The 24,009-nt window shown below is 36.0% G+C and overlaps 1 protein-coding gene across 1 annotated transcript in view; it reads right to left on the reverse strand.

Annotated features, from left to right (window-relative positions):
• Window positions 1–256: 256 nt before the first annotated feature.
• The window catches only part of LOC121441087 (rab proteins geranylgeranyltransferase component A 1), a 172,142-nt gene continuing 148,389 nt past the window's right edge, over window positions 257–24,009 (reverse strand). Inside the window, exons 13-15 of the mRNA XM_041642219.1 lie at window positions 15,189–15,287; window positions 7,369–7,529; window positions 257–3,469 (exon numbers count right to left, since the gene is read on the reverse strand). Coding sequence (XP_041498153.1) covers window positions 3,278–3,469; window positions 7,369–7,529; window positions 15,189–15,287 — 452 coding nt within the window. The 3' untranslated portion in view covers window positions 257–3,277. The remainder of the gene's footprint in view (window positions 3,470–7,368; window positions 7,530–15,188; window positions 15,288–24,009) is intronic.

Here is a 24,009-nt window from a genome sequence, read left to right on the forward strand (position 1 = left end):
TTTTTGGGATTAGTATTTTATACCAATCAATATACATTAAGTCAGTCTCCTATTAAAGAATCCTTATTAAGTTATAATCAAACACATGCAGAGTTGACTATAAGCTAAGGGAACCTTGGATGAGGAGTGGAAGTGCGATAGAACAGGCTATCTACTCCTAAAAGTTCTAGTAGGTAGACTTTGCTAAACAAAGTCTCTACCACTGAGGTGCATCTCTAACCCTATATACAAAATTCAAGCATGAAGAAATAGGCCATTACAGTGGAAAGGCATTGAAAGTCTTTATTTCCTCTGAAAACTCCCTGTTACAGTATGCAATTATATATTCATGCTTTTTCAAATACATATAAGAAAGTTTACTGAGCAAAAGACAAATTATTTAATACCAATAACAGTGTATAAGTAATTTGCAAGAAAATGGTTTAAATTTCTTTAAATGATTGCTACTATTTAGGAACTAGAAAACAAAATTGAAGACAGAAACAATCTAGAAACAATCTTGTCAGAAATTAATAATTGTCAACAATCAACTTTATAATTGATATTATTTTAGAAATTTTCACTATTCTATAAGTTACCCATGACGTGGTGGCCATTTTACTATAGAAAAATAGAAAGTGACATCTATTATTTATGTTTTCTTGGGCAGGCACACCAATTAGAAAAAATATACAAAAGCAACATAGGATTAGTTATTGGATCTGATATCAATCACTTAAATTAATGATAGGATTTTTGGTTACTAAGAAACAGGCATGCATATTTAAATATTTTGAACATACAAGTATAAATTCTTTGATTACAGCAACTTTCAAATTTGAAATTACTGAAACATCTGCATTATGTAAAACAACAATTTTCTTCATATGACTTTAGATTTACGGTTTTACAACACTATCTTAATGTTTGTTGTTGGTATTGTTTGGAACTTCAAACCGTAAAATCAAGTATTTCCTTGCAGTAATTAAGAAAACAAGAAAAAGCTCTTAAAATGTTTCGTATTGCATTCTGAGGTGACAGGAAATAGGCAGAATTGTCCACAATTTTAAAAAAGTTTCATGGTATTTAAGGAGCTTTAAGCATTTCAACAATATATTTAGTAAATGGCCAGGAAGAGCAATTGGTTTTGATGTCATCAAAGGAATGGAAAAAGATACAGTATGAGCTAGGCCATGAAAGCATAACACAGTTGCTCAACAATTTACATAGCTGCAGTGTCCAGAGGTTTCTATTTACTCTTAGCCTATCTAAGAGCCTGTCTCCTTAGATAAATGTGCATGCTGTATTTAGGAATCCTTAACTCTAGATATTATAACAAAGTAGAACATTTTTATTGGTGCAACTTTACTGTGATTGTATTCCAACTTAATACTCTCATCTAAGAGAAACTTTTCTATTGCTGGCATGGAGAGGCAGGACCAATACCTGGTGCAGTACAGGTATGTACTTGGCATTTAGTGCATGCCCTGGTTGGGCTTCAGGAAACAACAGCTGACTGAAGAGCTGAAGCTTTGTGACAAAGTAGGTCATAATGTGAATCTGTCCCTGATTTGTGTGGCATTACAAAAGGGAAGGGGTACTACAGAGGAGAGGGCTGTACAGCGGGAGTGCAGGCAGCCTGAGAAGAGCAGTCTGGGAGTCTGGGACGCTTTCCCTGTTGTTCTCAATCCAATTCAATCTGAAGGGGTCAGCAAGAGCAACAGTCCTTGGATTTTTCTGTTTATCAAGACTCTCTGCTGGGAGTTTCCTTTGAGATCTTCTCTGAAACCTGGCCAGGCCAGGAACCAGCTGCACATGAAGAACTCTGTGCTGTTCACTGGAGCCATGGCTCCCTGACAGGAAACTGGGTTTATTTATTGTTTATTTATTTACAGGCAGTTCTAGGTCCAAACTATTGCTCAAAGAAAGTAGACCATCAGAGCTCAGAGAAATTTAAATACAGGCATTGCAAATAAGTTTGCTGCCATTGTATAGCCCTCATGTTTTCATGTAAAGAGTGTATTACAGTATATTAACTGCCAGATTCTGTTTAGTTTTCCATGATCTTATATTTAGTTGCCAGAAGAGGAATATGAATTTATAAAATATTTCTAAGACTTTAAAAACTTTAAAGTCTTTAAAAACTACCAATCCACTTGCTACTAATGAGTTTAGGAAACAGACTTGCATTTAATTTTTTTTCTTTTCTTTTTTGGTTTTTTGAGACAGGGTTTCTCTGTGTAACAGTTCTAGCTGTCCTGGAACTAGCTTTTGTAGACCAGGCTGGGCTTGAACTCACAGAGATCCTCACAATCACTCTGCCTCACGAGTCCTGGGATTAAAGGTGTGTGCCACCACCACCAGGCTGCATTTTAAAAATTTAGCGCAATACATGTAACACTGTGATCGTGAGGTTGGTTTGATATTTACCCACAGGTCAACCAATGGGAAAGTTCCAAACAGTGTGTTTCCAGAGGAGCCACTCTAAGGATGGTGCTTCATAACTATTCTGACACACTAGGCACAGTAGTCCTCTTTAAATCTGCAGAAACTGAAGAAGTTAAACAAGCTGCCCAATATTTTAAGTTGCATAGCCATGACCAAATTAGTTCTGTGAACAAGGTTAGTGCTTCCGTTACTCTGACTTAGTAGAATCATGAAGGATCACTGATCTTATCCAAATGTATGCTTCTATTCTTACGTTTCATCTTTAAACTTTAGCCAGTGTGTATAATATTACACCAAAGTCACTACTTACTAACAAATCATGATTAGCAAATCATCTAAACACCTTAGTATTAACATTTTCAGTTTTTAACATATAAAATAAAACCAACTTTTACTCCAAATATAGGCTTCTGGCCAGATTATGATAGTTTAGCTTTACTCTATTGTATTTACATATGCTCTTATCTGTTATATCATACCCAGAATGAAAATATAATTCAAATAAACAAAATAAGTATGAGAGCTGATTCTCCAGATGTGGCAAATTTATGTGAATACCACATAATTACTTACAATGCATAGGATCCCTTTAACATCATAGCTACATTCCCAGGAATGCTAATCTCACAGGTTTGTTATCTTCAAATAGGCAAGTCAATGTGCTTTATAAGTGTTTTATTTTCCCAGAAATGCTTTCTTTGAAGAAAATTGCCCTTTAGATTTCTAGGACTCATTTCGTTTTGTAATTTTGCCTACTAGTTGTTGCTTTCTAAGTTTTCATATACTCCATCCATCAGGACTATGAAGCCAAGAATTCTCAAATTAGGATAGTAAGTCTAATGCATATCCACTACTTAGAGGGCTCCTCTGGGTATCCCAGGTCTGTATTTCCCTTGGGAGTCTCCGAGTTGGTCTCTGATATAACAGTGGATTCTGATGCTTCTTGTTGTGAACTGTCTCCATCAAAGACAATATCTTCAGGATTTGGTGGGGCTGGACAGAAGTCCTCATTTGGGCAGATTTGCTGGAAGAGTGTTTCTGCCTAGACAAGGATGAAAGGACAAATTAATTTTTGAACATCAGCTTCAAATGTATGTACATTTGTGACATTATATAAAAAAAAATCACATCTTTAAAAATTTATGTAATTACGTTTTAACCAGTACATGTGGTTGAGTTTAGTAGGACAAGGTAAGAGAATAAAATAGCAAACATGATACTAATAATAAATATAATAGATGTGGCAAGTTGCAATAATCCACCTTACTGTTAGTTAAAGCTTTGTATCATGATAGGGGGCTTTTATTTTTGGCAACTGGTGAGGAAGAGTCATTTTAAGGTGTTAAAGAACATACTGATTTCCTATACTGCTTCTCTCTTTTCTGTAATACATATGCAAGGTCATCTATTTGGCCAAAAGTTAATCACCTATGGCCGTAAGGTCCAACCCAGAATATCTCTTGCTTTATCTGTTTGGTCAAAACTTGACCATCTATGGCCCAAGGGACCAACCCAGACTACCTCTTGATTTTTTTTAAATAAAGATTTATTGGAACACAATTCTCATTAGTTTACCTATTATCTATATCTGCGTTTTCTCTTTAATGGCAGAGCTGAGAAGTTGCAATGAGGAGGACACAGGCTGAACAACCTAAATATTGACCTTCACTATTCTGGGAGTTTGGTGGAAGGGTAATGACAGAATCATAGAAACATTTAAAGTTGATTTGAACTATTTATTTTTAGTGTGTGTGTATGTGTGTGTGTGCGCGCGCGTGTGTGTATACATGTGCCACTGTACATATGTAGAGGCCAGAAGACAACTTCCCAGAATTGGTTTTCTCCATCTACCTTGGGTTATGGGATTTGAGCTCTGGTTGTCAGGCTTTTATGGCAAGCACCTTTACCCCACATAGCCATTTGTTTTAATTTAATATGGATTTGAAAGTAATTTGATTTTTAGGTAGGCTTCAAGTGTACACATATTTTGTAACAGAACATTTCCTATGTATATACTTAAAAAATTTAACCATTTAGTTGGATATGTGTGTGTGTGTGTGTGTGTGTGTGTGTGTGTGTGTGTGTGTGTGTATGTATATATAGTGACATCTTGGCATACATAGTACAATGGTTACCAAAATCAAATGAAATAAAACATGCTTTCACTTGAATTTGGAAAGTATATTAAGGAAAAAGGCTCAAACTCAGAGTGACAACAATTAAGTTTTGTTTGAAAATGCCATAATGATTCGAAATACTTTTTATGTTACTTAAAAATAAAACCAACCACAGATATCATTTTGGATATTTGTAGTTAGAACACTTAAGATCTACGCATACTGAACTGGAGGCTTCTAAAGTCAGATCCAGAAGTATTATTAGTAAGTCATCAGTGCATCTTAGAATCATAAGCTGTCACATATGCATACAAGAGAGTCAGATTCACATATTCAATCTCTTTGCAATATGAAGTAAAGAAAGGAACAAAATTTCCAAAAGCTAAAATGTAGAATTTTAGTTGAAAAAGAAATATATTACAACACTGCAGGAGCCTGTGTAATTTATATAGGCAAAGCCAAGATAATATTCTGAGAGCTTTCATGAATACTTTCCTTAATTAGAAAACAGAAGTTGGCAATAGGTAACTCATATAATCACATGATGATATACTGGAATTAGAGCTTAATTTATCCAAATAAATTGGCAATGTATAAATATTACTGATGCTCTTTAAAGAAAGCATACTTTTCCTCAAGTGGATATAAGATATAACATGTTAGTGAGTATTTAAACATTAATGCTGTTTTCTTCATTATATTTCATATAACCCATGAAAGTTACCTTTCTGTGAAGCAAACTACTGTGTTGAAAAATTGCCTTTTAACTGTAATCTTCTAGTATACAGTATATATATAAAAGCACTTGTATTATAAATCTTTACTTTAAAATTCTCCTATTTTGGTTTAAACAATGTTTTGTTTACTCAGAAAAAATACCAGCCTAACCAAAGTTAATTAGATAAAGGGTTTTTGAAAATTTTCTTCTTTCAAGAAAAATGGGTCACTAAGTAAAAACAACATTATTAGCTTAAGACATAAATGCAAATCTTAAGCTATGGGTACGAGATGTAATTCCCTGTTTGTGTGACATTGCTCAGGGTCTAGCATAATTTTCAAAGACCAATATTAGGCTCTAATGATGACTTATAAAATTATAGCAAAAGGCTGCATCACTATTCATACATTATTGCTGTGACGAAAGGGTATTTTAAGGATTCAATAAAACTACTTGGTACTAAAAGATCGCTGCTACTGGTGAGAATATAATTGAATTCATGTCTTCTGTGGTCTTAGAGTCACCCCCACCCACATACACACATTCCATAAAACTCAGGAAACTGCTGACAAGGGGGTGGAAAGAAGACATGAAATACCATCTTTTAAGTAAGAAAGATATAGCCATGGCAACCATGAATTCATAACAGCTGTGTTCACAGAAGCTAGACCCTCATAACTGCCAGGTACAGAGAAGGAGATGGGACTGAAGGTGATCTACACTTACTGCATATATTTTGGTAACCAATAGATTCTAGGACTGGGGAGGCAGAGTAACCCATTGCATACTAATTAGTTCAGGTCCTCAAGGTTAGTTTTGAAATTACGGTTACATACTTGGCCTTAATTAAACTGTATGGAGGCATTAAACAAAACCAAAGCTGGTAAACAGGGAAAGAGATTTGTAGGGTGTCTGTCAGTCTGTCTGTCAGTCAGTCTCTCTCTCTCTCTCTCTCTCTCTCTCTCTCTCTCTCTCTCTCTCTCTCTCTGTGTGTGTGTGTGTGTGTGTGTGTAGGGGGAGATTACTGATATGGTTGGCAAGGAAATAGGAATGGGTAAAAGAGTATTTAGAACACACAAAGTACATACATGGAATTGCGAAGAACAAAATTTACTAAAAATCATTAAATTATTGACTTGTTGATTAAATGATGAAAGTACCAAAAGGACCTGACAAAAGTTTCCACATTTGCCTAAAAGCATGCCTTCTCTTCTTTTCTTCCTATCAAGGTAAAAAGGGGGTTTTTAAAATATGTCCTAAGAATCTTCTGCTTACTGGAATCAGAGTGTACCTTTGGCATCTAAAATAAGTGTGCCCTTCTTCACCGTTCTACCTAGAATTGTCCACATGGATTTAACATACTTTTTGGCAACTATAACAGCAGCTTTGGAGGCACTGGCTTGAGTCAAAACATTAATGGTGTTATGTTCATTACGTAAAATTACATTACTCATTCTCTCCAAGATTAAGAAATGCATGAGACCATTGTAAAATTATCTTACATATGTCGGGCGTTGGTGGCGAACACCTTTAATCCCAAAACTCAGGAGGCAGAGGCAGGTGGATTTCTGTGAGTTTGAGGCCACCCTGTTCTACAGAGTGAGTTCCAGGACAGGTTGCAAAGCTACATAAAGAAACCCTGTCATGAAAAAGAAAAAAAAAAAAAAAAACAAAAAGAAAAAGAAAAAAAATCTTACATACTTTGCTTGTTCTAACCTTCCTGGAAATGGCTTAGGCTCCTGGAGAACAACATTTTTTTTTTAAATATGCACCAATAATCCAATAATTATTAGAAGCAATATTTAAGAATATTGGCATTTCAAATTCATTTTAGCAATATATATTTCTAAAATTTTCATTATTTATTCTCAAAGTAGTTCTCATAAATAAGCCTTTATAATTCCTTATACAATTTAAGGAGGTAAAACAGTTGATAGAGTATTTAAGGTAGCAATGTAGTTCACAGACAAAAAGCCAATGATTATTAAATGAAAAAGAAAGATGTTTTACTACTTTCTTTCCCCTCTACCCAGGAGGATAAAAACCACTCACTTATCCCAGTATATCAATTTTTTTAATACAAAACTAAGAAATGCCATGCCGTACCTGTTTGACTGCATTATCATTTCCTAGATCACAGTCTGGGCCAGAGCACACATAAACGTTGGATGGTAAATCATTATAACAATCTCTGCTGATATCTGATGAATCTCTCATATTGAAATACAGTGCCCATAGAATCCTTGGCTTTTCAATATGTTCATTTTCTGGAAGTAAAAATAAATTTTATCAAATTGAAAATCATAATTTATTATACTATATGGCCAAATACGAACAAAGTCATGATTAGACTTTATAGAAAATATTTTTATAAATAAGCAATTACTGCAAATAACGAAAGTTTCACATCTTCCTTTCCAATTCGAATCCCCTTGATCCCCTTATGTTGTCTTATTGCTATTGCTAGAACTTCAAGCACTATATTGAAGAGGTATGGTGAGAGTGGACAGCCTTGTCGTGTTCCTGAGTTTAGTGGGATGGCTTTGAGTTTCTCTCCATTTAATTTGATGTTAGCTGTCGGCTTGCTGTATATAGCTTTTATTATATTTCGGTATGACCCTTGTATCTCTAATCTTTCCAAGACTTTTATCATAAAGGGATGTTGAATTTTGTCAAATGCTTTTTCAGCATCTAATGAAATGATCATATGATTTTTTTCTTTCAGTTTATTTATATGATGGATTACATTGATAGATTTTCATATGTTTAACCAGCCCTGCATCCCTGGGATGAAGCCTACTTGATCATAATGGATAATTTTTCTGATGTGTTCTTGGATTCAGTTTGCCAGTATTTTGATGAGGCTTTTTGCATCGATGTTCATGAGTGAGATTGGTCTATAATTCTCTTTCTTGGTTGAGTCTTTGTGCGGTTTTGGTATCAGAGTAACTGTAGCTTCATAAAAGGAATTTGATAATGACTCTTCTGTTTCTATACTGTAAAATACATTAAGGAGTATAGGTATTAGCTCTTCTTGGAAGTTCTGATAGAATTCCACATTGAAACCATCTGATCCTGGGCTTTTTTTGGTAGGGAGGTTTTTGATAACCGCTTCTAATTCTTCGTGACTAACAGGTCTATTTAGATTGTTCACCTGGTCCTGGTTTAACTTTGGTATATGGTATTTATCTAAAAAAGTGTCCATTTCCTTTACATTTTCCAGTTTTGTGGCATATAGGCTTTTGTAGTAAGATCTAATGATTCTCTGAATTTCCTCTGTGTCTGTGGTTATGTCCCCCTTTTCATTTCTGATCTTATTAATTTGCAAATTCGCTCTCTGCCGTTTGATTAGTTTGGATAGGGGTTTGTCAATCTTGTTGATTTTCTCCAGGAACCAGCTTTTTGTTTCATTGATTCTATGGATTGTTTTCTGTGTTTCTATTTTGTTGATTTCAGCCCTCAGTTTGATTATTTCCAGTCTTCTACTCCTCCTAGGTGAGTCTGCTTCTTTTTTTTCTAGAGCTTTCAGGTGGGCTGTTAAGTCTCCAATGTGAGCTTTCTCTGTTTTCTTTAAGTGGGCACTTAGTGCTATGAACTTTCCTCTTAGGCCTGCTTTCATAGTGTCCCATAAGTTTGAGTATGTTGTTTCTTTATTTTCATTGAATTCCAGGAAGACTTTAATTTCTTTCTTTATTTCTTCCTTAATCCAGGTATGGTTCAGTAGTTGACTGTTCAGTTTCCCTGAGTTTGTAGGCTTTCTGCGGGTAGCATTGTTGTTGAATTCTAACTTTAATCCATGGTGATCTGATAAGACACAGGTGGTTACAAATATTTTTTTGTAACTGTGGATGTTTGCTTTGTTACCGACTATGTGGTCGATTTTTGAGAAAGTTCCATGAGCTGCAGAGAAGAAGGTATATTCTTTCCTATTTGGGTGGAATGTTCTATAGATGTCTGTTAAGTCCATTTGATTCATTACCTCCATTAATTCTCTTATTTCTCTGTTAGGTTTCTGTCTGATTGACCTGTCCATTGGTGAGAGAGGAGTGTTAAAGTCTCCTACTATTAGTGTGTGCGGTTTGATGGCTGCCTTGAGTTTTAGCAATGTTTCTTTTTTGTATGTGGGTGCTTTTATATTAGGGGCATAGATATTCAGGATTGAGACTTCATCCTGATGAACTGTTCCTGTTATGAGTATAAAATGCCCCTCTCTGAAAATGGTGAACAATGAGGGCTGATGAGAAGCCAAGAACAATGGCACGGGGTTTTGATTGTACGCAATGTGCTGGCTTTGTGGGAGCCTAGCCAGTTTGGATGTTCACCTTCCTAGATATGGACGGAGGGGGGAGGACCTAGGACTTACCACAGGGCAGGGAACCCTGACTGCTCTTTGGACTGGAGAGGGAGGGGGAGAGGAGTGGGAGGAGGGGGAGAAGGGTGGGAGGAGGGGGAGGGAAATGGGAGGCTGGGAGGAGGTGGAAACTTGTTTTTTTTTTCTTGCTTTTCTCAATACAAAAATAAATAAATAAGCAATTACTGAATGTGAAAACACAAACTCTAAGGTGAAATATGGCATTTCACACAATGAAATCTTTTCAGTCCAGAAGAAGGTAGATTTTAGAAATTATTCTCAAAGGTTAGCAAGATGGCTCAGCAGGTTAAGACCCTGGTTACTATGCCTGAAGACTGGTGTGCCATCATGTGTGGGACTCACATGATGGAAGGAGAGAAACAATTCCTGAATTGTTCTCTGACCAATGCCTACAGATGCACACAAAAATGAATGAATGGATGGATGCAACAAAATATTAAAGTTCTTACAATCCTAGCCACCCTTAATTTATCTCCCCTAAGTGAAAAGATAACATAAATCATGTTTCAGATAGAAAAACAACTTAATGCTATATAGTAACTTAATAGTATATACATATAAGATGACAATCATATAAACTGATATTATTCAGAATAAACAAAAGCATAGCAAATAGAGATAGGAATTAATGGGTACTTTAGAGGTCAGGGAAGGGGGTTGGGGACAAAGGTCAGGTGGCTATTTATGGATATGAAAATTTTTTGGCAGAGGGCAGAATCAGAAGTGTTTTACAGTTGTTTCTACAGCTGTTTAGACAGTTCTATGACTATAGCTTTTAAAACTTGGAGCTTCACCTGAAATGTGAAAATTTTATGGCATATGAATAATAGCTTTAAAAATACTACTTAAAATAACACATACAGAATTTAAAATGATATATACTAACTCTCACTCTAATGCTTTATGTTACTGGATCACAAAATTAATGGCAAACAACAAAAGGAATTTGCAAAAAAATGAGGCCACTAGGTCAAATGTCATTGTGAGTACAAGTTCTCTCTGAGCAGCAGGCATCCATTATGCATGTCAGGCAATGACATAAGATCTGGGGACATACAGATGGAGTAGACTTAGTTCTGATTCCCCTGTATTTAACATTTTCTTCTAATACCGGGCCTGGCACACAAAATACATTCACTAAATAATTTATGAATGCATTTTGGTAATATTCTCCATAATGAAAATATAAAGTGTTTATAGAAAGGTTCAATCTTGTTAATCTCAATTCCTACAGCTCATTTCTTATTATAGTAATGATCATTCCTCTGCCTCTTTTCTTTTAAAATGTTATAATTAAAATTTCTTTGGTTGAAGACAGAAAAAACTGCTGTTATCACATGTATCGATTATAGTTTTCTCTAGCCCAACTCTGCCAAAAAGTCAAAAGTCTGCATAATGGTAATAAGGAATGTTTATGACAGTAGTGAAACTCTGTGAGACACTGTGTGAATCATCAAGAAAATGTTAAAGTTGTAATTATTCAATTACTGTTCTTATTGAATTAGTAAACAATGTAGAACAATTTTAGCTAAATATATCATTCAATTAATAAGAATGCCCTAGGCCCCAGAATAAATAAATTTTATATAATTTTAAATACGTCTTCTGTAGGAAGAGCTATATGCCATATTTTCTTATTTGCCCTGAATAATTCATAATTATTAGGGTGAAAAGATAAGGAACTGAATGAAAGAAGTGCTCTTATAAGGAGTCTTCAATTTATCATAATTGTCTATTTTATGTGGGTAGGTAGTGGTTTGAATGGAGTTTGGCTGTGCACCACTTGCATGCAGAAGCTAGAATAGGGCATAAAAATCCCTCAGGAACTGGAGACAGTTGTGAGCTGCCATGTGGGTACTAGAAATTGAAGCCAGGTTCTTAGGAAGAGCAGAAATTCTTAACCACTGATTCTTTTCTCCAGCCCCAAGGAAATGAATCTCATACTGATGCTAAGATCTGAGTCTGAGGGACCACTAATTCATGCAGAGACACATTACACAGCAAAAACTACTTATTAACAAAAGCTGTAAAAAAACGGTATTTCATAGTTAATTTCATTTGAGTTTTATTAAACTGACTAGTGAGTTTAGCTTCACTAAACTGTGAGAATTTATTTAAAAACACAACCTCTGCATCATGTATCAAACACTGCGGGGAAATGCCATCTATGTGTAATGGCATCAAACACCACAGCAGGAAAATGAGCTAAGGTGTGGAAGGTCTTTAGTAGGACCCAGGTCATATCTAGGTAAATATTAGGTGAACCTATCTTCTAGTTCATAAGTGTTCTCTGCCTTTGAGGACAGCTTTCATTCAATACAAGACAGCTGAAATGAATAGTTCAACAGATTTTAGGAAAGAGATTTCACAAAGGTTAAGGCTTTAACAAGCAACTCTGTTGAAAGTGAAAATTGACATAGTCTGAAGATCAATGGTCTGGATACAAGGGAGCCATCAAGCTTTGACCTTAGAACCTTCAAAGAGACATGTAATTGCTTCATCTTTCTTGGAGGTCAGCTGGAGGTAGAGAGAGAGAGAGAGAGACAGACAGAGAGATAGAGATAGAAAGAGAGAGAGAGAGAGAGAGAGAGAGAGAGAGAGAGAGAGAGAGAGAGAGAGAGAGAGAGAGCGCTGGAAAAACAATATACACTCTGAAGCAAATAATAGTTAAAACTACTAAAGCTACTAAATAATAGCTCATTTCAATCAGATCAATTAGATGACATGCTAGACTAAGGAGGTAAGAGGTGACAGAGAATAAGATTTTGTGGTAATTAAACAAGTGTATGTACTGAATAAAGAGGGAAAAGAAAATCAGTGAAGGCAAACCAAATAAAAGCAAGATATGTTTCTAGGTACATGCCATGGGCAGGAAACAAGTAAAATCATTTAGCTAAGCTGCATAAGCCCTGGAATATAAAAGTGAAATAAAAACCAGAAATTAAGATATGGCATTTGCTTTCCTGGTACAGTTAATATCCTTACAAGCCACCAAATTCACACTCATCTGTGAAGGGAATTTGTTTTTAGGAAGCATTGCTCTTAGAGATAGAAATGATTACAATAAATGAGGCAACTCGACAAACCAGGCAGATTGGAGGGTTAAAAAAATAAAAAGAAGATGATGCTATGATAATACTAGATTCTAGACATTTATACATACTGTACTAACAAAATTCCGGCTTTACCTTGTATTGAAAAATCTTCTATTTCTGGGTAAAATAAGAAATCAGTACAGTTCTGTCAGTGAGACCCGCATAGCACTCAGTTTATCACCTCTCAATGTTTACAAGGATAACCTAGACCCTACACAAGAAAATGAATTGTAAGAAATGACCTGATTTTTTAACCTATAGAATGAGGCTCATTAAGCATAAATCATCTGATATTTCTTTAGACTAAAACATAGACAAAGATTTAGAGATATTTGATGTGCTTAAAGGAGCCTGGTGGGTGGGTATGAGTACAATGATTTCTTTGGAGAGGACAGTCTGAATACTTCTGGCTGCTATTCATGAACCTGAAAGGTAAGAAAGATAAGGTACTGTCTTCAGAACCTTACCACAATCTGCCCGCCACCCCCAAACACACACTGTCAATCAGTCTTATAGTGGTAAAGAGAACACCATCCTTTGTAGGAAACGAACTTTCCTGTAAGGTGATGAGGCTAATTTTCATAAAGGTTCAGAATGCACAACACCATGGAGAATGTTGAACTCCATGGAGAAACAAACAAGGCCACACAGCATTCTTCTGCTGCTACATGTTTCAGCAAAATTATTGACAATGCTCTAAACCACAAAGTTTCAGATGATTGCCGAATAACCAAAAGACAATAAAAGCCTGTAGACATACAAGCTTCTGCAAGAGAAGAATGTGTTTTAATGTATGAAAAGTTCATATTGCTCGCAAAGTTGCTTCTCCCTCATTTAGGCAGGAAAATGAATTGAGTTCTCTTCTGCAGGTGACTTTGCCTCTTTGACCTGCCATGGCCCAGTGCTCACTTTATCTGGTGATTCATTTTCAATAACTCCAACAGTATTTGTTCTGACATTTTAATTAAAATATGACCACTACCTCATCCTGATGATCAAAAGGCCTATGTGTCAGTGCAAACTAGCTCTGCAGTGCCTCGGTGCACCTGAGGACCCCTCTGGCATAGTTCTTGCTAAAGAATTTCCCTGGGGTTCCAAACAATACATCATTTCAAACCGGGATCACTTGAACCATTAAGGTTAATCTTAAAAATCTAAAATGGCTAGTGGATGCTAGTTAGCCAACATGCAATTTCCGCCAGCTTGATTTTGTAAACCAGAAAATTAAATGTAGTTAAAAAGTGAGGAATAATGATATGTTAAGTGTATTGTGTGGCACAGTGATAAACTGCAATTATAACGGAGACACTATGAAAATGATAATCTTGGTTATGAGCAAGATACAGATGCAATTAAAGCCTGAAGACTCTACATTAGTTTGAGGAATATGGTTGTATATATTATAAGTTAGAAATCAAAATTTTAACAGTAACTCAAACATTCATACAATACATTCAAATGAAAAATATACATAAATAGACTAAATTTAAACTCAAATGAAGTTTTTCAGATTGAAAGAATTTATACAACTGGGGGTTTCAAAAAGAAATGACATTAGCAGGTATAAATAGAACACTGTGTCTTATATGTAAATGTTTATATCTCACTCTGTATCATCTCTGCATTAAGAAAGTAGTCAACACACAGGAGACCGAAATACATAAACACTAGGAATAAAAACAAATGGCTGGCTGAATAAATGTATCATTTAAAGAACACTGCAATGTAAGAAGGGAAGACAGTGAAAGGGATCTAGAGAACACAAAAATGCTTTAATGAAAATGACCTTTACTTCACACACATGAAGAAGAGTTATCACATTATATTTTTGATCACTCACATATTATATATGCAATATTTTTTTCCACTCAGAGCTACTAGGTGTACCGTACTATGGGTGAGGTGATTTTAAAAGTTCAAAGTGGAAATGTATTCTTTAACTATGAGTCAGAAACAGATACAATTTGTAAAGCTAAGTATTTGGCATATAGCACTTTAAAGATAATTATAGTCAGGACTTATATACTTGCCAATTAATATTTTAATCTTTTGAAAGTTAAATAAACATTTTATAAAGAACTATATATTTTTCATAAAAATCCTGCAAAAGAAATATAGCTATGAAAAAGTGCCTGTAATACTACCAAAATTAATTAATAAATTTCCCAACAGTACTTCCCCTTTCTCAGGCATGTGAGTATGTATGCATATAAATGTGCATTTGATAATTATGGGGTTTTTGTCTATACGTGTGAGTACTTTCCCTTAACAATAAAGACTGCACATCTTTTCTTTGTGCAATGACTATGTTCAAAATCCTTAGTAAATATGTGGGAGTAATTGCTGAATAAAAAAATTAAAATACTGAACTTTAATTCAGGCTCAGTTCAGTTCCTGAGATATCTAAGGGGAATATCATGTTACATTAACTGTCCACCACAACTGCCCTATTTTCTTACCTGCTTCCATTTCTGTATATGGAGTAAACAATTTCTGTACTACTGGTTCTAAATCTTCTCTTGCTGTTTTAGAAGACACACAAGTCAAATGCACCAAATCTGGAAAAAAAACCACAAAACCATCTTGACTACCTGCTTATCGTAACTGTTTTATTTATATTCAAAGTACTAAGTATCATGGGCAGTAGTGATTGAACAAATCAGGGATCCTCTGTTCAATGAATTTACAATCTAATAATGCGGGTACAGGTAAAACCAATATATCATGCCATACAAAAAATTAAATGTATATGAATGATAGTTAAAAGAAAAAAATCACACTAACACCCAAAGGTAAGTAACAGCTAAAGTTAATTTTGCAAAACATAAAGTAGTGAAGCTTACGAAATCATTTGTATATGCACGCACATGTCTCTCTCTCTTTCACACACACACACACACACACACACACACACACACACACACACACACGGGTGGTGAGAGCAAGCAAAGTATATTTATTAGCAAAAAGAAGAATCCATTATTCACACTTGGTTGATAAGTTAACAACAAATCATCTATCATTTCAGAAATTTCATAAAACCTTTTTGAGGAAACACTGCTGACTTAGTTTGAATCATAGAATACTTCAAAGTCCATAAAATGGGAGTCAAAAGTCTATATAATATTTTGAGGAATTCTAAATTACTCACACCACCTAGACCTGGATAATGTTTAGGTTTGAGAATATACTATCATGTGCAAGGACTGACAGAACTTCTTAAGGTATATGTCCAAAGAGAAAGTGTAGTTGGCATTTTCTTTGGGCCTCCTATCAGCTTCTCATGGGGACTTATTATTAATTATGAATGCTTGGCTTTAGCTTAGGCTTTGCCCCACTAGCTTTTTAATGTTAAGTTGTTTTTGTTCATCTACGGTTTGTCTCAGGGCTTTTTAACTTTCTTTATTCTGTAAGTCTGACTTTGCTGCATCTTCCATGTTTGTCTATCTGGCCAATCTACCCACTGTCTCCTTTTCTTTTCTCTTCTCCCTTGACACCACCTCATCCTAAATTCCTCCTCCTACTTATTCTCCCTGCCTAGAAGTTCCACCTATAGCTCTTCCCTTGCTATAGCTCTTCCCTTGCTATTGGCTGTTTAGCTTTTATTAGAACAATAAGGCGCCTTTTACAAATCAGGTAAAAAACAGCAACACATCTTTGCACAGTTAAACAAATTTTCCACAACGAGAAAGTCTTATGTACTGAAAGATAGACTGTGTGTATAGTGGGATAAAATATCAGCAAAAAACAATATAACAATATAACAGAGAAGAGAAAGTACCAAGACATTCTTTTCCAAATATACCACTAAAAAGGCATATACATCTCTCTTCTAAGAGTTTTACAATAGTAGAATTTTGAACAACCCTGTAAAGATATTTCAAATTTTATGAAAGCCCAAATCAAAATAGGACTCTTACATTTAAATTCATTCCATAGATATAGAAAGTGTAGCATATATCCACACCAGAGTTTTAACTAGCCATAAAGAAGAACCAAATCATGTGGTCTATATGAAACTAGATGGAATTTAATATTATTGTGCCAAACAAAATAAGTCAGACCCAAAAGACAAGTATCCCCCCCTTTTTATAAGTGTATAATTTTGGGAGAAGGTGTGTGGACACAGAAGTGGGAGTACTTAGGGTGTAAAAAGGGAAGGAGAGAGGAAACCTAGAAAGGTTACCAGGTGTATGTGACTATCATCAGAGCACATTTCATGAGTGTATGCAAACGTTATAATAAAATCTGTTCCTTTGTATAATTAATACATAATAAAATCAATCTCCTATTCAAATGATGGAAAATATTGGTGAATGAAATGGGGAACTGTGGGTATATGTGTGTGTGTGTGACAGAGATGTGTGATGTATATGTGTGTCAGGAGCAGGTGAGCTTTCCTGTGAGGGTGATGTGTTGAGGTCAGAGGCTGACATTGTGATGTACTCCTCAGTAGGATCTTATTTTCTGAGACAGTGTCTTTCACTGGTCCTGGGGGCTCTGGGTTTCAGCTAGAATGGCTTGCCAGTAGACCCCAGGGGTCCATCTGTCTCTGCTTCTTAGCACTGAGACTGCAGGAGTGAGGGGTTTTCAAATGGGTGCTGGGGATCATAATTCAAGTTCTCATCTTACACAAGCACTTTATGCAAAGAACCCTATCCTAAGCCCTGGGGAACTTTTATACATGTGATCAAAATATCAAACTTTGTAGCCCTCCTGGTCTACCAAAGAAAGTCATATTACAGTTTACTTTAATAATTTTAAATTTCTCTGATTCCACTTTGGAGTTCTTTGTATTAGAGATTATTAAGCGTTATTTTAAATTAGGATTATTTTTGAAATTGAACTATCAATCTTTATACCTCATGGATCCTTTGCGGGACCAAACTTTAAAAATCACTTTTCTCTATTTCTCAAACAAAACTTTTACTTAGTCAGTGTTTAATAAACACACTTGTTGCTAATGAAATGTCCTTGTCATGAGCTCGTATTAATTACTGCCATCGTTGAAGAGTCATGTACACACCAATCCCCCTCATACACACATATGAGTATGAGTACAATCTGACTGACTTCTTATGTGAAATGCAGGAAATTCATATACCATGACAAAAGCACAGAAAGTTCTAAGAGATCTCACCACCCTCAAATTAAATCTGGCCAAGAATTGCTCATAAAATTATAAGATGCATTAAAAAAATTCTTAAATAAATTTAAAAAATCCTAGAATTGTCTGTGCATGCATGTTATAAACACTATTTTATTTCGCACATACAACATTATCATTCTAATGGAGAAAAGAGGTGGAAGGTTAAGAGTGGAGCAGATATCTCAAAGCCGGTAAAAGGAAAAACTGGGACTCTGCTTGATGAGTACCACGTATGTGCCTGGGGAACATCTGTCCTCTCTACTGTCATGAGAAGATAGAGTGTGACTGTCGACCTCTGTAGAAAACACAGATAGTCATTACAGTCAGTAGTGCACATTATAATACAAAACATTTTCTAAGTAATGCTAAGTATATAGAAGTCACTACATAGAAGTTCGATCCTACTTTCCTCCACTTCACCATGTGATGCTTTTCAATCACTTTTACTTTTCTGTTTATCTCACAAAATCATCATGCATTGATGGTACCCCAATGTTCAAAGTTTACAGTTCTGTGAGATTTTCAAAAGTTCTATTCTAGGTTTTGTCTGCTAGCTCTCTGGCCAGCAAGGGGTCCTGATCCTGTACCAGAATATCCAACGGAGGGGTGAGTGTGTTCCGGACTGGTGGCAGAAGCCCCATTCTGCCCCAGAAATGGAGAGCCGACATTCCTCAACCCCCTAATCTTTCTGGTCATTCTGCAGGGGCTTCTCTCCCCAGCTACTGACTCTCTCTTCCTATCCCATCCCAGCTTCTGCACAGGCGCCCCGTACCTTCTCCGGGGACATAAGACCCCCCCACCCCCAGCTCAGCCTGTATTTGGGCCAGGACCTGGTGATGAGTACAACCGGGCAGGAGTTCCTTTGTTTCACTAAGCTTGCAGGCACCAAACTAGACCTTTTGTCTGCAAGGTCCCTGGACAGCAAGGGGCCCTGATCCTGTACCAGAAGATCCACCTGAGAGCATTTGAAGGAAGAGATGGGCACGCGTCAATGCAAGAATTCCTCCAACAATCTGAAAAACAACATGGTAACACCAGAACTTAGCGAACATACAACAGGAAGACCTGAACACCCTAATCCAGAAGATGTAGAAAAAATTGACATTATGAAAGTGATAGACTCCCTTAAACAGGATATGAAAAACTCCCTTAACAAAATGGATGAGAAGAATAACAAAAAGTTTGAAGATATGAGTAAATCCGGAAAAGATACCCTAGGAAACCAAGAAAAAACAATCAAAGAGATAATGGAAACAGTTCAAGACTTGAAAACTGAAATGGAGGTAATGAAGAAAACACAAACCGAGGGCCAGCTGGATATGAAAAATCTAGGTAAATGAACAGAGACTACAGAAACAAGCATAACCAGCAGAATACAAGAAATAGAAGAAAGCATCTCAGCTGCTGAAGACACCATAGAGAAAATAAATGCACTGATCAAAGAAAATAGCAAATCCAACAAATTCTCATCACAAAACATTCAGGAAATATGGGACACAATAAAAAGACCAAACCTAAGAATTATAGGGTTAGAAGAAGGAGAAGAATTACAGCTCAAAGGTCCAGAAAATATATTCAACAAAATAATAGAAGAAAACTTTCCCAACCTAAAGAAAGATATTCCTATGAAGGTTCAAGAAGCATACAGAACACCTAATAGACTAAATCAAAAAAAAAAATCCCCTCACCATATAATAATCAAAACACAAAACATACAGAATAAAGAAAGAATATTAAGAGCTGCAAAGGAAAAAGGTCAAGTAACTTATAATGGTAAACCAATCAGACTTACACCTGACTTCTCTATGGAAACCATGAAAGCCAGAAGATCTTGGATAGATGTGCTGCAGAAACTAAGAGACCATGGATGCAAGCCCAGACCACTATACTCAGCCAAGCTTTCATTCAACATCAATGGAGAAAACAAAATTTTCCAGGATAAAAACAAATTTAAACAATACGTAGCCACAAATCCAGCCTTACAGAAAGTAATAGAAGGAAAATCACAAACCAAGGAATCCAACAATGACCACAATAACTCAGAAACCTAGCAACCCTTCACCAGCACAACTCAAAGAAGGGAAACACATAAACTACCACCAAAAAAGGAAAAAAAAATAATAACCAGAGTGAACAACCACTGGTCATTAATATCACTTAATATCAATGGACTCAATTCACCTATACAAAGGCACAGGCTAAGAGATTGGATACGAAAACAGGATCCAACATTCTGCTGTTTATGAGAAACACACCTCAACCACAAAGACAGACATCTACTCAGAGTAAAGGGTTGGGAAAAGGTTTTTCAAGCAAACAGACCTAAGAAACAAGCGGGTGTAGCCATTCTAATTTCTAACAAAACTGCCTTCAAACTAAAACCAATCAGAAGAGATGGAGATGGACACTTTATACCCATAACAGGAACAATCCATCAGGATGAAGTCTCAATCCTGAATATCTATGCCCCTAATATAAAAGCACCCACTTATGTGAAAGACACATTACTAGAACTCAAGGCAGATATCAAACCCCACACACTAATAGTAGGAGACTTCAACACTCCTCTCTCACCAATGGACAGGTCAATCAGACAGAAACCTAATAGAGAAATAAGAGAATTAATGGAGGTAATGAATCAAATGGACTTAACAGACATCTAGAGAACAGAACATTCCACCCAAATAGGAAAGATATACCTTTTTCTCAGCATCTCATGGAACCTTCTTGAAAATTGACCATATACTTGGTAACTAAGCAAATTTCCACAGATAAAAAAAATATTAGTAACCACCTGTGTCTTATCGGATTACCATTGAACAAAGTTAGAATTTAACAATAATTCAACCCACAGAAAGCCTACAAATTCTTGGAAGTTGAATAGTCAACTACTGAACCACCCCTGGGTCAGGGAAGAAATAAAGAAAGAAATTAAAGTCTTCCTTGAATTCAACAAAAATAAAGACACAACATACCCAAACCTATGGGACACTATGAAAGCAGTCCTAAGAGGAAAGTTCATAGCTCTATGTATCCACATTAAAAAAACGGAGAAAGCCCACATTGGAGACTTAACAGCACAGCTGAAAGCTCTAAAAAAAAAAGAAGCACACTCACCCAGAAGGAGTGGAAGACTGGAAATAATCAAATTGAGGGCAGAAATCAACAAAATGGAAACACAGAAAACAAGCCAAAGAATCAATAGAACAAAGAGCTGGTTCTTTGAGAACGTCAACAAGATTGACAAACCTTTATCCAAACTAATCAAAAGGCAGAGAGAGAACATGCAAATTAACAAGATCAGAAATGAAAAAGGGGGACATAACAACAGACACTGAGGAAATTCAGAGAATCATTAGATCTTACTACAAAAGCTTATATGCCACAAAGTTGGAAAATGTAAGAAATGGACTTGTTTTTAGATAAGTACCATTTACCAAAATTAAATCAAGACCAGGTGAACAATTTGAATACTTGTGAGGAAATAGAAGTTGTTATAAAAAAAAAAAAAAAAAAAAAAAAAACCTCCCACTCAAAAGAAGCCCAGGACCTGATGAGAAGAGCTGATACCTATACTCCTAATGTGTTTCACATAACAGAATCAGAAGAGTCACTATCAAACTTTTTATGAAGCTAGTTACCCTGATTCCAAAACTACACAAAGACCCAATCAAGAAAGAGACTTACAGACCAATCTCATTCATGAACATTGATGCAAAAATTCTCAATAAAATTCTCGCAAACAGGATCCAAGAACACATTAAAAAAATTATCCATTATAATCAAGTAGGCTTCACCCCTGAGATGCAGAGTTAGTTCAATATACGAAAATCTTTCAATGTAATCTACCATATAAATAAACTGAAAGAAAAAAAACCTAATGATTGTTTCATTAGATGCTGAAAAAGCCACTAAAATCAGGAACAAGACAAGGTTGTCCACTTTCACCATATATCTTCAAGATAGTGCTTGAAGTTCTAACTATAGGAGATCAAGGGGATTTGAATTGGAAAGGAAGAAGTCAAACTTTCATTTTTGAAGATGATATGATAGTGTACATTAGTGACCCCCAAACATTTACCAAAAAACTTCTACAGCTGAAAAAAAACTTCAGTGATGTGGCAGGACACAAGATCAACTCAAAAAAAAATCAGTAGCCTTCCTATACACAAAGGATAGAGAAGCAAAGAGGAAATCCAAAGAAACTTCACCTTTTACAATAGCCACAAACAGCACAAAGTATCTTGGGGTAACTCTAACCAAGGAAGTGAAAGATCTATTTGACAAGAACTTTAAGGCATTGAAGAATGAAATTGAAGAGGACACCAGAAATTGGAAGGATTTCCCATGCTTTTGTATGGGTAGGATCAACATAGAGAAAATAGCAATTCTACCAAAGGCAATCTATAAATTCAACACAATTTCCATTAAAATCCCAACAAAATTTTTCACAGACCTTGAGAGAACAATAATCAACTTTTATGGAAAAACAAAAAACCAAGGATAGCCAAAACAATCGTATACAATAAAGGAACGTCTGGAGGCATTACCATCCCTGACTTCAAACTTTATTGCAGAGCTACAATATTGAAAACAGCTTGGTATTGGCATAAAAACAGAGAAGTCGACCAATGGAATCGAATAGAAGACCCAGATTTTAACCCACAAACCTATGAACATCTCATTTTCGATAAAGGAATTAAAAATATACAATGGAAGAAAGAAAGAATCTTCAACAAATGGCGCTGGCAGAACTGGTTGTCAACCTGTAGAAGAGTGAAAATTGATCCATATCTATCACCATGCACAAAACTCAAGTCCAAATGGATTAAAGACTTCAATATCAATCTGAACACACTGAACCTGATAGAAGAGAAAGTGGGAACTAGTCTACAACATATGGGCACAGGAGACCACTTCCTACGTCTAACCCCAGTAGCACAGAAAAGAAGGGCAACATTGAATAAATGTGGTCTCCTAAAACTGAGAAGATTATGTAAAGCAAAGGACACTGTCATTAGGACCAAGACCAAAAGGCAACCTACTGACTGGGAGAAGATCTTCACCAACCCCGCAACAGACAAAGGTCTGATCTCCAAAATATATAAAGAACTCAAGAAATTAGACATTAAAATGCTAATTAACCCAATTAAAAATGGGGTACTGAACTGAACATTGAATTCTCAACAGAAGAAGTTCAAATGGCCAAAAGACACTTAAGGTCATGCTCAAATTCCTTAGCGATCAGGGAAATGCAAATCAAAACAACTTTGAGATATCATCTTACACCTGTCAGAATGGCTAAAATTAAAAACACCAATGATAGCCTTTGCTGGAGAGGATGTGGAGTAAGGGGAACACTCATCCATTGCTGGTGGGAATGCAAACTTGTACAACCACTTTGGAAATCAGTGTGGCGGTTTCTCAGGAAATTCGGGATCAACCTACCCCAGGATCCAGCAATACCACTCTTGGAAATATACCAAAGAGATACCCAATCATACTACAAAAGCATCTGTTCAACCATGTCATAGCAGCATTGTTTGTAATAGCCAGAACCTGGAAACAACCTAGATGTCCCTCAATGGAAGAATGGATAAAGAAATTGTGGCATATATACACACTAGAGTACTACTAAGGGGTAAAAACAATGACATCTTGAATTTTGCATGAAAATGGATAGAAATAGAAAACACTATCCTGAATGAGGTAACCCAGAACCAAAAAGATGAATATGGTATGTACTCACTTATAACTGGATTCTAGCCATAAATAAAGGACATTGAGCCTATAATTCGTAATCCTAGAGAAGCTAAATAAGAAGGTGAACCTGAAGAAAAACATATAGTTATCGTCCTGGATAATGGAAGTAGATAAGATTGCCAGGCAAATATTGGGAGCTCGGGGGTGAGGTGAGGGTAAGGGGAGATGGGGAGAGAAAAGTGAGAAGGGGAGAGCTTGGGGGAATGGGATGATTGGGATGGAGGAATGGTGGATATGTTTGCCGCGAAGTATATATCTTAATTAAGGGAGCCATTTTAGGGTTGGCAAAAGACTTGACTCTAGAGGGGTTCCCAGGGGTCCAAGGAGATGTCCCCAGCCAGTTTCTTGGACAGCTGAGGAGAGGGAGC

Source organism: Microtus oregoni, unplaced genomic scaffold (assembly GCF_018167655.1).
Source record: "Microtus oregoni isolate MIOR12 unplaced genomic scaffold, Mior012 000073F_002, whole genome shotgun sequence".
In the NCBI taxonomy this organism is placed as follows: domain Eukaryota; kingdom Metazoa; phylum Chordata; class Mammalia; order Rodentia; family Cricetidae; genus Microtus; species Microtus oregoni.